This window comes from Eriocheir sinensis, chromosome 36 (assembly GCF_024679095.1).
Source record: "Eriocheir sinensis breed Jianghai 21 chromosome 36, ASM2467909v1, whole genome shotgun sequence".
Lineage (NCBI taxonomy): Eukaryota > Metazoa > Arthropoda > Malacostraca > Decapoda > Varunidae > Eriocheir > Eriocheir sinensis.
Genome location: NC_066544.1, coordinates 2,556,491 through 2,573,860, shown reverse-complemented (window position 1 = coordinate 2,573,860; position 17,370 = coordinate 2,556,491). Strand labels below are relative to the sequence as shown.

The window sequence follows — 17,370 nt, the reverse complement described above, 5'->3', positions numbered from 1 at the left end:
TGAATAGGGCTTGAACCTCAGCCTGCCAGGCCAGAGACTTATCCACCGAGCTATCAGAGTAGTGTAAGAAGTGTGTGTGTGTGTGTGTGTGTGTGTGTGTGTGTGTATTTACCTAGTTGTATTTACCTACAGTACCCTCTCGAGTTTCGCGCTTGCTTCATTCTGAAGGTATAGCGCTAAACTCGAGGATCGTGAAACTCGAGGTAATGAAATACATGAAAAAGCGCTTATTGGTTCCGGCCCGTGGAAGAAAATACTTTTATTTTGGACTTGACTCCCTTGTTATCACAATTTTTTTCGACTTTACTATCGTTATCTCAAAATACGTACCTTGGTAATAGGCAGAAAATGGGAAGTGAGAACGGGTCGTTCTGAAGCCGCAGTTGAAGGCGGCTGCCTTACAATTGGCTAGCAGTTCTGAATACACGCTTGTGATCCACGTGGTGTCGTCTGCTAATGTAAGGGTGGTTGCTCGCGGTCACCTGTGGTACAGTTGGACAAACCTATAGCTTCTGGTAGTTTTCTGTGTGTTATGGTATAATCTGCTATTTGTTATATATCATCAAATCACTAACATCATGATTGACTTGTCAATGCCTATTGAACGTAAACTGCCGCCGCAATCGCAAAATAGCTCGCAGAGGGGTTCAGTTTGCTTACTGCTTCCTTATTTCCCTCACCGCTCACAAAGACCACAAGCGGACAAAAAAGAACAAATCCAGGCAAATTAACACTTTTAATGCTGTGTATTCCCACAGTGCGCATGTGTGGTATACAGCAAAATGACTAATTTCACCAGGAAGATACTTCTTGCAACACCGGCCAGTGTATAGTGGACCTTCTTCTTCTTCTTTTGACCTGTAATGCTTTGTATCGCTTCTTAGGTCCTCCTTCTCCACACTTTTATACTTCACAACATGCACTTAGGGCTGCTTTCAGTCATTTTGTTTGTATTGATCGTTACCTATGGCAGCGATCGCCGCTCTAGTATTTCCACGTGAAACTGACCAATGTAGTGATGTGATGTGATGGTGTCGGAGGTATTGCCTTTACAACGGCACCTCGTGGCGGCTGCGGAGATAGCCTCGCCCCGCACCTTACCACACACTCTCAACACCTGTCGCTTTCTCTGCAGCCACCACTGCCCCATAGGCTAATTTCATGTGGAAAACTATAGCGGCGATCGCCGCCATTGGTAACGATAAAAACAAACTGTGACAGTGAAAGCGCCCCTTATTTACTTAACAGTGCACACTTATACACTTCACCCTGAACTTAGGTGTTTTTCTGTTCTTTTCTTTCCCTGATTTTGGTTTAATATGCCCTTTTGCTATCTTCCACTGTTACTTTTCACTGTCGCTGCCATGCATTACAGGTCAAAAGTAGAAGAAGAAGAGGAAAACATCACTGGGAGATCTATAATTTTCATAAACTCGAGAAAAAAGTTTTTTGGACTGTGGTTCCCCAGCACGGGGTGTTCTCTTATCTTGTTAATCAAGTAGTAAGCAATGAAGAAAACAGGAACGGGTCGTTTTAAAGCCACAGATGAAGCCTTATGATTGGCTGAGCTCTGTTGTTTGTTTTGATCGCTGCTTAGTATTTCATGTGAAACTGGCCGATGGGGTAGTGGCGGCTGCAGATGAAGCGAGAGATGTTGAGAGTGTGTGGTAAGTGCGGGGCTAGGCTAACCCCGCAGCCGCCACTACCCCATCGGCCAGTTTCACGTAGAAATACTAGAGCAGCGACCGCCGCCATTGGTAATGATCAAAACAAACAAAATGACTGTGAAAGCGTCCCTAAGTGCATGTTGTGAAGTATAAAAGTGTGGAGGAGGAGGACCTAAGAAGCGATACAAAGCGTTACAGGTCAAAAGAAGAAGGTCCACTACACTGGCCGAGAAATATCTCCCCGATGAAATTAGTCATTCTGCTGTCCACCACGCATGCGCGCTGTGGGAATACACAGCATTAAAAGTATTAATTTGCCTGGTTTTGTTCTAGTCTGTCCGCTTGTGATCTTTGTGAGCGGTGAGGGAAATATGGAAACTGTAAACAAGTTGCACCTCTCTGCAAGCTATTTTGCGGCAGCGGTTTATGTTCAATAGGCATTGAAAAGTCAATCATGATATTAGTGATTTCATGATTTTTAACAGAAAGAGTTAGCAGATTATTTCATAACACACAGAAAACTACCAGAAAAATATAGGTTTGTCCAACTGTCCCATGGGTGACCACGAGCGACCGCCTTTACTTTAGCAGACGACACCACGTGGATCACAAGCATGTTTTCAGAACTGCCAGCCAATTGTAAGACAGCCGCCTTCAACTGCGGCTTCAGAACGACCTGTTCTCACTTCCCATTTTCTGCCTATTGACAAGGTACGTATTTTGAGATAACAAGAGAGTAAAGTCAAAAAAATTGTGATAACAAGGGAGTAAAGTCAGAAAAAGTCTATTTTCCACGGGTCAGAACCAATAAGCGCTTTTCATGGATTTCAATACCTCGAGTTTCGCGATCCTTGAGTTTAGCGCCATACCTTCGGAATGAAGCAAGCGCGAGACGCGAGAGGGTACAATATATATATAGATATATATATATATATATATATATATATATATATATATATATATATATATATATATATATATATATATATATATGTGTGTGTGTGTGTGTGTGTGTGTGTGAGAAGATATGAAAAATTAAATAAAGAATGGGTGAACTGCCATTACAGCATTATTTTTAACAAAACTTGTATAAAAGAAGGGTTGCTCCCCACCTACACAAATATATATACAGTAGATCCCCACTTAGCGTGAGATCAGTTAGCGCGAAGCGCAATTAGCGCGAGCCACCATCAACCAAGAAAATAATTAATTAGCGCAAAAGCCTCAGTTAGCGCGAGCAGCCACCACGACTGAATTTTGAAAATTGCGCCAAGCCGCCAAGATGCGCGGCACAAGCCGCCATGATGCGCGGCACAAGCCGCCATGATGCGCAGCACAAGCCGCCATGATGGGCGGCACAAGCAGCCATGACGCACGGCACAAGCCGCCATGATGCACGGCACAAGCTGCCATGATGCACAGCACAAGCCGCCATGATGCACAGCACAAGCTGCCATGATGCACAGCACAAGCCGCCATGATGCACGGCACAAGCTGCCATGATGCACAGCACAAGCCGCCATGATGCACGGCACAAGCCACCATGATGCACAGCACAAGCCGCCATGATGCACGGCACAAGCCGCCATGATGCACGGCACAAGCCACCATGATGCACAGCACAAGCCACCATGATGCACAGCACAAGCCGCCATGATGCACGGCACAAGCCACCATGATGCACAGCACAAGCCGCCATGATGCACGGCACAAGCCGCCATGATGCACAGCACAAGCCGCCATGATGCACAGCACAAGCCGCCATGATGCACAGCACAAGCCGCCATGATGCGCAGCACAAGCCGCCATGATGCACAGCACAAGCCGCCATGATGCGCAGCACAAGCCACCATGATGCACAGCACAAGCCGCCATGATGCGCAGCACAAGCCGCCATGATGCACGGCACAAGCCGCCATGATGCACAGCACAAGCCGCCATGATGCGCAGCACAAGCCGCCATGATGCACGGCACAAGCCGCCATGATGCACGGCACAAGCCGCCATGATGCACGGCACAAACACATATAAGTGCTTCCATTGTATTTCACCTCTCTGTGCCACCATAACCCCTGCAGCTTTCTTTTCATTCTCTGTTGCAAGGAGCTTGTCAGCCAGAACAGCTAGTGATGCATGTTTAAACGTCGTCAGGAAGACCAGCGAACGCCATTTTGCTGCCAGAACAGCTAGTAAACGTCGTCAGAAAGATCAGCGGTCGCCATTTTGCTGCCAGTGAGACGCCGTTACCATGGCAACGACGAGGCTTAACTGAGAGGCGTACAAAAGCGTTTGATAGAGGGGTCCAGGTGGTCTGGGTGCCCGGTGCAGCCTGAGTCGCTCTATCAAACACACCAGGCGCCCAGACCACCCGGACCCCTCTATCAAACGCTTTTGTGTGCCTCTCAGTTAAACCTCGTCATTGCCATGTAAGTGGCCTCTCACTGGCAGCAAAATGGTGTCCGCTGATCTTCCTGATGATGTTTACTAGCTGTTCTGGCAGCAAAATGGCGTCCACTGATCTTCCTGACGATGTTTAAGCATGCATCACTAGCTGTTCTGGCTGACGAGCTCATTGCAACAGAGGATGAAAAGGAAGCTGCAGGGGTTATGGTGGCACAGAGAGGTGAAATGCAAAGGAAGCACTTATATAGGTTTGTTTGGGCTGCCATATTTGCTGATGACGTCATCACAGCACGGAGGCGCTCCACCTCTCCAAACCGGGCTGCAGCAAGCGGTCCTAGTTGGCAACTCCTGCTGCAGCGTCACGCGTCTGAAGCACCTGGGCCCGAATTCACAAACATACTCAATAACTACGAACTAACATAACTAAGCACTATTGATTTAGCTACCGACGTTAGCGTCAGATTCACAAAGCAAACTTTAGATGTCAGTTAGAGGCACACTAAGTCAGCGAGGCCGCTGATTGGTTGATGACGTCATTGGCCTTGCAGCGAATCACAAGCATATTCACAAAACCGTCAGTCAATCATAGGGAGGCCCCTCCAGCTGCCACTTCAAAAGAACCCGTTCTCTTTTCCCATTTTCTTTCTTTTAAGGCAGAAATTATAAATTGTCATTATAATAAGGTGTAAATCATAAGGAATGGATATAATATATACCATAGATAGACCTAAACCTAAGCTTTCAACAGAACTTTTTTTTAAAATTCTATTACAAAAAATGTGGCTACAACAGGCAATCTCTCTTAACCCTTAAAGTACGGGTGGCAATATATTTCTCTGGATGGTGTGCACGAGGAAAATTTAGACATTTAAAAGAGGTGGAAATGGTGTCTTTGCAATAATTGTATATTCATCTAGTATATATGGTGGTGTAATAAAACTTCTCTCCTAATAATAATAAAAAAATTATGACAGTCGAAAATATTGCTCATTTTCTCGTGGCCGTGACCTGTCGAGTGGAAGCACCCCACTCTCTCTCTCTCTCTCTCTCTCTCTCTCTCTCTCTCTCTCTCTCTCTCTCTCTCTCTCTCAATGTCACTACCATAGCAGTCATCAGAGTCACTGTCACCTTGATTCGCCTGTGCTCTACTTCCGCCCGGACCAGAGGAACTGTTTGACGTGTCACGAGACATGCCAGATGTATACTGAACAAAAGTGGAAAATGATCTGTGGCCTTTGGTAGGGCGCGCGCTGAGATGAATGAGAATGTGTACGGATGCCAGATGCATCCACCATTCTTCTGAGTCAAGAACTGGCAGTATATTTGAAATGTAGGGAGCGTAGAGTGTGATGATTATATATATGATCCCCGTATGGGTGGGGTGTGTGGTAGCGCACTTATATATACGATCGCCGTAATCTAAGGGTTAAGGGGGGCAACTTACCCCACCTTACCCTAGATATGGGTGCATTTTCATCCTTTTATCTTTCTTTACGCTTAAGATTATAGTTTCAATTTTTTTTAGATGAAGCAATTTAAATATATAAAACGCACTTTCCACTTTTCAGTTATACTAACCACCAGTTCCTCTAACTTCAACACATTGAAATTAATCACTGAGTAACAGTTTAAATAATGCCATGTTATTTTGTAATTGATTTTGCACCTGAAATTATTTTTGACAATGTCCAGGTAGTTATTTGCAATGGTGACCTATTTACTGAGCAATAATGTCTAACTGAATCTAACCATATGTAACCTTGATTAACCCAAAATTTACTCCTGTGCGTTATCTTTCCCTGTGTTGCGTAGTATGGACAGCTATGCAGTTGTCCTTCCACAAGTTCTCAGTTTCCCCCAGGGTCTTGACATGAGAGACAAAGCACGTTTTCTGTCTCCAACAATTTTTGTGTTATTTACGATTGTGATTAAATTCACCCAATGTTTGCATTGGAGTGGTGATGACATTTATAAGTGACATTTCAGGCTAGGATGGTCTGTGAAGAAAAGTGAGGCAACTGGCATGATCCTTGAAGGACCAAAGATAATCTTCAATATAGCTAATGTCCTTTCGTGGCAAGATTTACTGCGTTATGTTATGAGAAAAAAAATCTATAAAAATATCTTCCTTTTTAACCAACTTTTTGAATAAACAAAAATGAAGATTAATTTTCTTGGTACAGTGTTTTCATTTTGTATGCAAATTAAGTGAGATATCTAGTTTCATACTGTTGTATTAGATTAAATAAAAAAGTGTAAATATTTTTTATTGTTTTCCTAAAAGGGGGTTAAATTCACCCGTAGTTTGCATTCACGTTACAAAAATACAGTCGTCCCTCAAATAGTACAGTTTCCAATAGATCGGTTTTGGTTTTATGTGGATTTTCTAAGCAGATTTTTTAGGATTTTTAAATTTCCCAACGAGCAGGAAATTTAAAAATCCTAAAAGATCTTCCATGACAATCCATATAAAACCGAAACTGAACTATTGGAAACTGTACTATTTGAGGGATGACTGTATTGTTTGCATTTAAGGGTTAATAGCTGTTGTGAGCAAGGAGTATAAATTTCTCCTCTAAGTTGATGTTTAAACAGTGTAATCTGAAAGCTCCATAAGTGCTATCGCCTTACCAGTTCTTCAACACATTGGGCCACTGAAGTGATAGCAACTCCTGACCTCAGCTGAGAGCGCACCGCCTCAGGGAGAGGGAGGATCTTGGCCGACATAGTCTGCAATGAAGCAAAAACTAGTTAATATATTATTTGGTGCAATTTTTCCTAAAACATGGTCTCAAAACCTTCCTCCAGCTTTTCAGAGTCCTATGTAATCTAGAAGCATGAAATGTTTCACGTGTGCCTGCTGCCTGGTCACAAGAGCCCCCACAGAAGCTAATTTCTCCCACAAATTTGTGGGAATTCCCCACAAAGTGGCAAAACTGGCCTAGCAGTCATATATCATGGCAGTAACGGGCTGGGATCACCAAAGAGGCCGCTCAAAAAATCCTACAGGCATTATAGGCAGCATGTAAAAAAAAAAAAACAACAACGGGACATGGTAAATGATTACGTAAAGGAGTCGGAGTTGGAGGTATTTTTACTGACTCACTCCAGCCAAAAGTAGCCGACTCCACACCCCTGGTATTAATAGTGGCTTTTCTTGTTCTGAATGTTTGTAGGATCCAATTGCTAATTTTTCTTGCCATTTTTCTTATTTTGTGGTAATGGTGAGTAAATGTCACATCCATACTAATGTATATGCCTAGGTCTTTAACCTGGGGAAGGTAAGTTGTGGTAACCCAAATGTTACACTTGCCCTGTGTTACAGGAATATTTGTTCTCACCCACCACAGGCTCAAGGGCCAATGAGACAGAGATGAGCACCAAGGCCCTGCACAGCTATAGCATATGCTCCTTGCTTCAGCATTTGGTAAATATCTATAGCTTCACCTGTCTCACAATAGTGTATGAAGCTGTTTATTTCTGGTCGGCTTTGATGTGTTTTCAATCAATAAGCTACCTATTCACCACTGAAATCACTAGTTTTACAATTTCCCTTCTTCATCCATCTGCCTTTCAAAAACTAGTGATGTCTGATAAAGAAATAACAAATTAATAATACACACATTAAAATTAACCAGAAATAAAAGTTTTGTCCTCACACTATGCAGAAATGAGAAAAATAAACCACTTAACCCAGTAGCAGCGGGGATCATGTTTCTCAATGGTCCCTTGAGCGAGAAAAATGAGTAAAAATCATCACTCACACAAACCATTTCATAATACATATCAAAGCATTTGTATCAGTTTATGCATCATCTTTTTTGGGGGGGTTTATATCATGGCACAAATTTGGCCTGCTGCTGTTACACGGTAAAGCCACAAATTAGGCCCGTCGCTGCTACCAGGTTAAGCCTTCACAAAACCATGAGGAAAGTAGATTCTGCTGCCACTTGAGTTGAGACACCACCTCAACCTCCATAGACAATGGTGCAGCATGAAGCATATCTTCTCAGGTTTTCTTGTTTTTTTTTTTTTTTTTTACAACAAAGGAGACAGCTCAAGGGCACAAAAAAGTAAACAACAAAAAAAAAGCCCGCTACTCGCTGCTCACAAAAAGAATCCAAAGAGGTGGCCGAAAGAGAGGTCAATTTCAGGAGGAGAGGTGTCCAGATACCCTTCTCTTGAAAGAGTTCAAGTCGTAGGCAGGAGGAAATACAGAAGAAGGAAGATTGTTCCAGAATTTACCAGCGTGAGGGATGAAAGAGTGAAGATGCTGGTTAACTCTTTGCATAAGGGGTTTGGACAGTATAGGGATGAGCATGAGTAGAAAGTCGCATGCAGCGGGGCCGCGAGAGGGGGGGAGGCATGCAGTTAGCAAGTTCAGAAGAGCAGTCAGCATGAAAATATCGATAGAAGATAGAAAGAGAGGCAACATGGTGGCGGAAATTAAGAGGTAGAAGACTATCAGTAAGAGGAGGAGAGCTGATGAGACGAAGAGCCTTAGACTCCACTCTGTCCAAGACAGCTGTGTGAGTGGAGCCCCCCCCCCCACTTGAGATGCATACTCCATACGAGGGCAGGCAATGCCCCTGTATATGGATAGCAACTGTGCGGGGGAGAAGAACTAGCGGAGACGATACAGAACGCCCAACTTCGAGGAAGCTGATTTAGTGAGAGACGAGATGTGAAGTTTCCAGTTAAGATTTTGAGTTAAGGATAGACTGAGGATGTTTAGTGTTGAAGATGGTGACAGCAAAGTGTTGTTGAAGAGTAGGGGATAGGTGTTTGGAAGATTGTGTCAAGTTGATAGGTGGAGAAATTGGGTTTTTGAGGCATTGAAAGACAAGGTTCCTTTTACCCCAATCGGAAATGATAGTAAAGTCTGAGGTTAAGCGTTCTGCAGCCTTCAGCCTGGAGTCATGTAATTCCTGTGGAACACCACTGTTAATAGGGTTATGAGAAGAACAGTGACCGTCTACCACAGCAGAGATAGAACGCCCGGAAAGGAAACTGGAGATACAGGAACAGAGAGAAGGATAGAATCCGAAAGAGGGCAGTTTAGAAAGCAAAGACTTGTGCCGGACTCTATCGAAGGCTTTCGATATGTCTAGTGCAACTGAGAAAGTTTCAACGAAATGGCTAAGAAAGGATGACCAAGAGTCAGTTAAGAGAGCAAGAAGATCGCCAGTAGAACGCCCCTTGCGAAACCCATACTGGCGATCAGATAGAAGGTTAGAAGTGGAAAGGTGCTTTTGAATCTTCCGGTTAAGGATTGATTCAAAAGCTTTAGATAGACGGGAAAGTTAAGCTATAGGGCAGTAGTTTGAGGGATTGGAACGGTCACCCTTCTTAGGCACAGGCTGTAAGAAGGCGTACTTCCAGCAGGAAGGAAAGGTAGATGCTGATAGGCAGAGGCGAAAGAGTTTGACCAGGCAGGGTGTCAGCATGGAAGCACAGTTTTTAAGGACAATAGGAGGCACTCCATCAGGTCCATAAGCCTTCTGAGAGTTGAGGCCAGAGAGGGCATAGAAAACATCATTTGGAAGAATCTTAACCCTAGAACACTAACCTTAGAAAAAGTCACACCACTACTAACCATGGGTACATCATACCCGATTTTGAAAAAAAAAAAAAAAAAAAATTAAATGTAAAGTTTTAATGGAATAAAGTTACATGAAGGGACTTCAAACTTTGTATCTTGACTTAACATTAAGAAGAACTGAAAAACGTATTGTTTTGGTATGAAAATCAGGTACTGAAAAATGTTACTAAAAATAGGAAAAATGTTCAAAAATTTAAAAAAAAAAATTTCATAAAAAAAATTATCATCCGATGGCTTCCAAACTTCTTGTATGGCCTCCCAGGTCCTGTGATCCACTGCACAGGTGATCACTAAAAAATGTAAACAATATCCTAGGGACATGTACAACACCCTGTATCACCAACCATGGGTATGCCGCACCCGAATGTAGGCCTACAACAAAGGTGAGCAGAGAGAGCGAGACAACGTGACCTTCCCCTACACTGTCAAGCGGGCACATGAAGCTACTGAGGAGGTGGGTACCCTCAGAGCACCGGAACCATACACAATGGCAATGACGTCATTCGCTTCGGGTACCTCATACCCATGGTTAGCGTTCTAGGGTTAATAACAGGCATAAAGGAGTCAGAGGGGGGATGAGTAAGAGGAATATGCCCAGAATCGTCCAGAGTGGAGCTGTTACAGAAAGTTTGAGCGAAGAGCTCAGCCTTAGAAATAGAAGAGACGGCAGTGCTGCCGTCTGGGTTACGAAGAGGCGGGAAAGAGGAAGAAGTGAAATTGGAGGAGATATTTTTGGCTAAGTGCCAGAAGTCTCTGGAAGAATTAGAGAAAGCAAGGTGTTGACATTTGCTATGGATAAAAGAGTTTTTGGTAAGTCGAAGAATAGATTTGGCACAATTCCGGGCGGAAATGTAAAGGTCATGGTTAGCGGGAGTTTGAAGGCTCTGGTACCTTTTGTGAGCTGCCTCTCTATCTTTGACAGCACAAGAACAAGCGTGATTAAACCAAGGCTTTTTTTTAGCATGGGGAGTAGAGAAAGTACGTGCAATGTATGCCTCCATTCCTGAGACAATCACCTCTGTGATGCGCTGGACACACACAGAGGGGTCTCTATCCTGGAAGCAGTAATCATTCCACGGGAAATCGGAAAAGTACATCCTCAGGTCGTCCCACCGAGCTGAAGCAAAATACCTGAAGCATCGCCTCTTCGGTGGGTCCAGAGGGTGTACAGGAGTGATAGGACAGAATACAGAAATAAGGTTGTGATTGGAGAAGCCCAACAGAGAGAACAGTTTGACAGAGTAAGCAGAAGGATTAGAGGTAAGGAAGAGGTCTAGTATGTTGGGCCGGTCTCCAAGACGGTCGGGAATACGTGTAGGGTGCTGAACCAACTGCTCTAGGTCATTGAGGAGAGCAAAGTTGTAGGCTTGTTCACCAGGCTGGTCAGTGAAAGAGGATGAAAGCCAAAGCTGGTGGTGAACATTGAAATCTCCTAGGATGGAGATTTCAGCAAAGGGAGAGTGGGTCAAGATGTGCTTCACTTTAGAGTTCAGGTAGTCAAAGAATTTTACATAGTTAGTAGAATTAGGTGAAAGATAAACAGCACAGATGTATTTAGTAATAGAATGATAATGAAGTCTTAGCCAGATGGTGGAAAATTCAGAAGTCAAGGTCGTGGGCATGAGAGCAAGTGATGTCGTTGCGTTCGTAGACACAACATCCAGCTTTGGAGTGAAATTGAGGATAGAGATAGTAGGAGGGAACAGAGTAGAGATTGCTGTCAGTAGCCTCAGAAACCTGTGTTTCGGTGAGGAAGAGGTGAGGTTTAGAGGAGGAGAGATGGTGTTCCACAGAATGAAAATTAGAACGAAGACCGCGAATGTTGCAGAAATTGATAAGAAAAAGGTTCGAGGAGTTATCAAGACACCTCTCAGGTCGGCAGCCAGAACGGGAGTCCTCACTGGGGGAATTTGTGGTCCCCCCCCCCAGGCGGGGACTCCGAGGCTCTGTTATGGTCCGCCATATTGAATTTTGAATTTTGGGAAAAGGTGTGAGTGTTGTTGCGAATGTAGTGTGGTGTGGATAGAGAGAGGATCTGTCTTTTGAGAGCATGCTGAACTACTCTCTGGTGTAGATGAGACAATAGGGAAACAGTTAATGAGGTAATGGGAAGGGTCTATGGAGGGCTACAGCACCCTCCTCACCTCCCATATATACCTCACCAGGAGTAATTAATTATTTAATAAATCCAACCAAAGCTAATGTCACCATCTAACGAGGGAAAGGGTGGGCTTTGCCTCCTCTCAACCCCTTATTTTATTCTAACCAAATATAGCATCCCCTCCTAACAAGGGATAAGAACATAAGAACATAAGAACATAGGGAAACTGCAAGAGGCCGAGTGGCCTACACAGGGCAGCTCCAGAATCCCCCCCATTACTCACGATGGGTGAGATGTAGTTTCAGGGGTTACAGGTAGAGGCTTGATCCTCGTTTACCTTCGGTACGGGCATACGTTCCAGTACCCTGTCTCCTTACTGCACCCACACCTCACTGCCACCTGTCATCCTCGTCCACGTACCTATCCAGTCTACTCTTAAAACAAGCTATCGTCCCTGCACTAACTATGTGATTGCAGAGTCTATTCCATTCCCCCACTACCCTATTACTAAACCAATGCTTGCCTATATCTCTCCTAAATCTATACTTTTTTCATTTAAATCCATTACTGCGTGTTCTATCCTGCTGGCTAATTCTCAGTACTTTACTTATATCGCCTTTGTTGTAACCCTTGACCCATTTGAATACAGTAATCCCTCGTTTATCGCGGGGGTTAGGTTCCAGAACACCCTGCGATAGGCGAAAATCCGCGAAGTAGCGACCTTATATTTATTTTATTATTTATATAATTTATATATTATATTTTATATATATATTATTTAAAGAAGCACGCATATCTCTGTGAATCTCGCCTCAGCCCGTGTGAACAAGGTCGCACAACCACTAGTTTCTCGAGAGATTCAAAGTCGGCTATATTTCATGGGAAACTCATCGAAATTCTAGTCAGAAATTCAGTCACCAACATGTCGGTTACTCATGTGGTCGATAAGTTGTGGTCACAAGAAGAAGAAGAGCGTATCAGCTGTTCGATTTAGTAGCTCTCCACGTGTTTATTCCAGTACCGCAAAGAGTTCCACGAAACTAGATAAGCTTGGAGTAATCATTTTGAGCAAGTTTAGGACTTTACTCTTGTTCAAGTGTAGTCATTGCCTCATCCTGTCTGGGTCCTCACTGCCAACTTCTCGAGCATTTAACGGTACCAAGCTGTAACACACTCTCCATTTGTCTTCGAGCTAACCACTGACGAACCAACAAATGCTTCGGTCGCTGAGCCAATCAGCGCCCAGGATACAGAACACAGTGCTCTGGTTGGTCGCTTCCCATACATCAGCCAATAGTGTGCCGTGTACAATCACATGTGGGCAAACTAGCTCAAGCGGAAGCGGCCGTAGCTGTGTTTTACATACGTGCGAGTCTTTGTCTACTCATCTGCTGTGCACTATGTATTGTATTTCAATTTAATATTATTTCAATATGTTCTTAATTTTTTTATATTGGTGACAATTTTTCGGGGATAGAAAATGCTTCTTTTACTGCAAAATAAGTAAAACAATATAATATTAAAATACCTCAATACCGCAAAATTCCGTGATATAGTGAAAAATCCCCGATACGAAACTAAATATTTACAATTTTAAAATCTGCGATACAGCGAGACCACGATAAGTGAACCGCAATATGGCGAGGGATTACTGTACTTCTATCAGATCTCCCCACACTCTTTGTCTTTCTAGTGAATATAAGTTTAGATGTTTCAGCCTATTTTGATATGGGAGGTTCCTCAGCCCCTGAATCATCTTGGTCATCCTCCTCTGAACTGATTCTAGCAAGTTGATGTTCATTCTGTAGTGTGGGCACCAAAACTGGACAGCATAATCTAAGTGTGGCCTAACTAACGCTAAATAGAGTCTGAGGATGACCTCTGCACTCCTGTTGGTTACAGTCCTGTTAATTAAGCCTAATACCCTGTTAGCCCTATTCCTCGCATTAATACATTGCTTCCTTAGTTTTAGGTCAGAGTTCACTAACACTCACAAATCCCTTTCACATTCTGATCTGCCTAGCACTGTGGAGTCTAAACTATACCTGTGTAATGAATTGCGTGTTCCTACACTAAGTATGCTACACTTGGTGATGTTAAAATTCATCTGCCATTTCTCAGACCAAGCTGGCAGTGCTCTAGCATCCTCCCCTGTCCTAATAGTGCATCCTATTTTGGTGTCATCTGCAAATTTACCTATGTCACTAGTTATCCCATTGTCTATGTCATTGATGTAGATAATGAATAAAAGCGGGCCTAAAACTGAACTTTGAGGAACCCCACTGGTAACATTATCCCATTCGGATTTTTTACCGTTAATGGTAACCCTCTGTTTCCTGTCGCTAATCCACGCCTTCATCCAATCAAATACCTTCCCTCTTATTCCATGAACCCTGACTTTATTTGACAGTCTCTGGTGAGGTACCTTATCGAAGGCCTTACTAAAATCAAGGGTTAATTTGCCGTTTCACCCAACCAACGATTTTCTGACGTGGTTCATGTTTTTCTAGTGATAGATTTAGTGAATTGCACGATTTTGTACCTCATTTCCGTCACAAATGTCTGCTTTTCGAGTTATGCCTCTTTTCAAGTTATGCCTATCCCCTGCCCTAAACGATCTTGGGGACCTGTGGGAACACAGGGTTTTTGAGTGGGGGAGCATAAAATCGACTAATGCACATTTCAAATGAGGTCGAGAAATCAACAGAATCACATTAGAACACCAGTGAAAAGGCATAGCCTACATTGTTTTGAATGAGGGGCGGAGGCGGCCATCTTGATGTAAGCAGTGTTGCCAACGATCCGCTATGGGTGAGCAGTGTTGCCAACGATTTGCTACATTTAGCAAAGATGGCTGCGGCCACTGGCAGGTCAGCAGTATTGCCAACGAAGTGCTTCATATCACAAGGGTGAGTTTTTCTGGGAAAATCGTTATTGAAATACCCTGGCCGAAGATTTCTAACTTTCCTAGATGGGATAGGCAAAACTTGAAAAGAGGCATAACACGAAAAGTAGACATTTGCGACGGAAATGAGGTACAAAATCATTCAACTCACTACATGTATCACCAGAAAAAAATAAAAAACACAAGAAAATCGTTGCTTTCGCCAAGTTCAGGAAATGAAAACCACAACAACGGCATTACCTTACTGGCCATATGTTGATGTTTTTGTGGCGCTACTGCTGCTGCTGCCTCTCCTCCCTATAACTACAGGAAAGTTTACAGTTTGGGCACCATACTTTTAAAGGAAGGACACCATGACTTCGTCGTCTGGATTAAATTGATTAATAAATTCCCAGTAGTTGTCCGTACAACCAGCACACACCGTGGCCATCTTTAAACTGACTGGCAAACACTATCTTACTGCTCGAATGGACCGCAGTTTCGAAACACCAAACACGGTATTTCTTTACAACTACTGCTTCATCCCACCACTGCCCCCCCACTCCGTCCCGCGCTGGGTATTCCAATGGCCTACAGCGAATGTCGAATATATTTGAACTACTCCAACCCAACTTTACATAACCTAACCTCTAACTGTGGGGGGAGCGAAGCTCCCCTCGACCCCCCTCTTAACCAAGGGAAGCTCTTGGAGGACCCGTGAGAATTCAGGGGGTTCTGGTGGGGGAGCATATTTAAATTATTCCAACCGAACTTTACAACCTAGCTAACTGAGGGGGGCTTTGCCCCTCGCCCTCCCAACCAAGGGGCTTGCCCCTGGACCCCGCCTCCCGGTGTGGTCTGGTGGGGAGCATATTTAAATTATTCCAACCAACTTCGACCTAGCTAACTGAGGGGCCGCCTCGACCCCCTCCTAACCAAGGGGCTTGCCCTGGACCCCCCCTCCCCCTGGTGCAGTCTGGTGGGGGAGCATATTTAAATTATTCCAACTGAACTTTACAATCTTGGGGGACCACTGAGAATTCGGAGGGTCCTAGTGGGTGAGCATATTTAAATTATTCCAGCCGAACCTTGCGACCTAATTATCTAACATCGCCCCCTTCGTCCCATCTCTTAACCAAGGCCCAACCCCCCCGCCCTTTCAAACAATATATAATCCCTTACCATTACTGGAAGGAATATATATTGCTACCGCTGGCTAGTCTTGTGAACCCTATTTATAGGAGCAGTGATTCGCGTTATTTTTTAAATGATTGTTTCCATTTTATTTTTTGCCACTGAGCTGTTTCCTTTGTTGTAAAAAACGAAATGGCAATGCTCCTCACCGCTAAATCCGCTAAATGTAGCGAGTCGTTGGCAACACTGCTCACTTACCTATGCTCGCTTATGCAGCGAATCGTTGGCGACATTGCTCACCCCTAGCGGATCGTTGGCAACACTGCTTTCCTTCTAATGGCCGCCTGCACCGCTCTCATGAAAACAAATGTAGGCTATGCCTTTTCACTGGTGTTCTAATGTGATTCTGTTGATTTCTCGACCTCATTTGAAATGCGCATTAGTCGATTTTATGCTCCCCCACCCAAAAACCCTGTGTTCCCACAGGTCCCCAAGATTGTTTAGGGCAGGGGATAGGCATAACTTGAAAAGAGGTATAATTCAAAAAGTAGACATTTGCGAAGGAAATGAAGTACAAAATCGTGCAATTTACTAAATCTATCACCAGAAAAACATGAACCACGTCAGAAAATCATTGGTTGGGTGAAACGGTAAATTGTCCAAATCAAGATAAACTTCATCATAGCTCTCATCATTGTCAGCTGCCTCGTATACTCTATTGTAAAAGGATAAAAGATTAGTGAGGCACGACTTTCCTTTAATAAACCCATGCTGTGAGTCGTGAATTAAATAATGTCTGTCAATTTGGTCCCTAATATTATCAGCTATTATTGAGTCAATCATTTTACCTATAACTGACGTCAAACTAATCGACCTATAGTTTTCCATAGAAGATTTGTCACCCTTCTTAAATACTGGAATAACGTGTGCCTGCCTCCATGAAACAGGCACCACCCCTGTGTATAGCGACTTCCTAAATACTTCTGTTAACTGCCCACTGATTTCAGTTTCACATTCCTTTATTACCCTGGGGAAAAGTTCATCTGGCCCTATACTGGAGTTGTTTGTAATTTTTCAGAAGCAATTTCTTGCTGCACTGCACCATCCTAAATAACTGCCTTTTTACCCCGTCAACATGACAAATTAGAAAATAATAAAAAGTCTGCCAGCACTGACCTGCCCACCTGAGACCATGGCCTTCACAAAATTTTACTTCACAACGTCATTTCACTGCTTGACGCTCCTCTTGGACCCGTGCTAAACGATAAAATGAAAACAAGTTATTTACACTTCTGGAGTGTTTCAAGCCTGAACTACCCGACCCGAAGGCCGATGTTGTAGTTTCAAGGAGAAGTCTTTGCAACGGCACCCACCATCAGTTTTCGTGATTTCGCCCTAAGAACCCTATTCGACTTCAAATTTAACTGATCAACTATTTACTCATCAATAACCAATCCAGATTATTTAATTGAACTCTCCTATTTCATTAGATATATCTAAAAACCCTTAATGTTCACTTTTAAGATCTGATTTGTGCCTTAACTGCTACTCAAAGTGCTCAAACAAAACCTATATATAA

At 43.5% G+C, this 17,370-nt stretch overlaps 1 protein-coding gene across 1 annotated transcript in view; it reads right to left on the bottom strand.

The window, feature by feature from the left end:
* Positions 1-17,145, bottom strand: part of LOC127007973 (DNA mismatch repair protein Mlh3-like) — an 81,334-nt gene extending 64,189 nt beyond the window's left edge. Inside the window, exons 1-2 of the mRNA XM_050879517.1 lie at positions 16,968-17,145; positions 6,702-6,800 (exon numbers count right to left, since the gene is read on the bottom strand). Of these exons, the coding sequence (XP_050735474.1) occupies positions 6,702-6,800; positions 16,968-16,985 (117 nt within the window). The 5' untranslated portion in view covers positions 16,986-17,145. The remainder of the gene's footprint in view (positions 1-6,701; positions 6,801-16,967) is intronic.
* Positions 17,146-17,370: the final 225 nt, after the last annotated feature.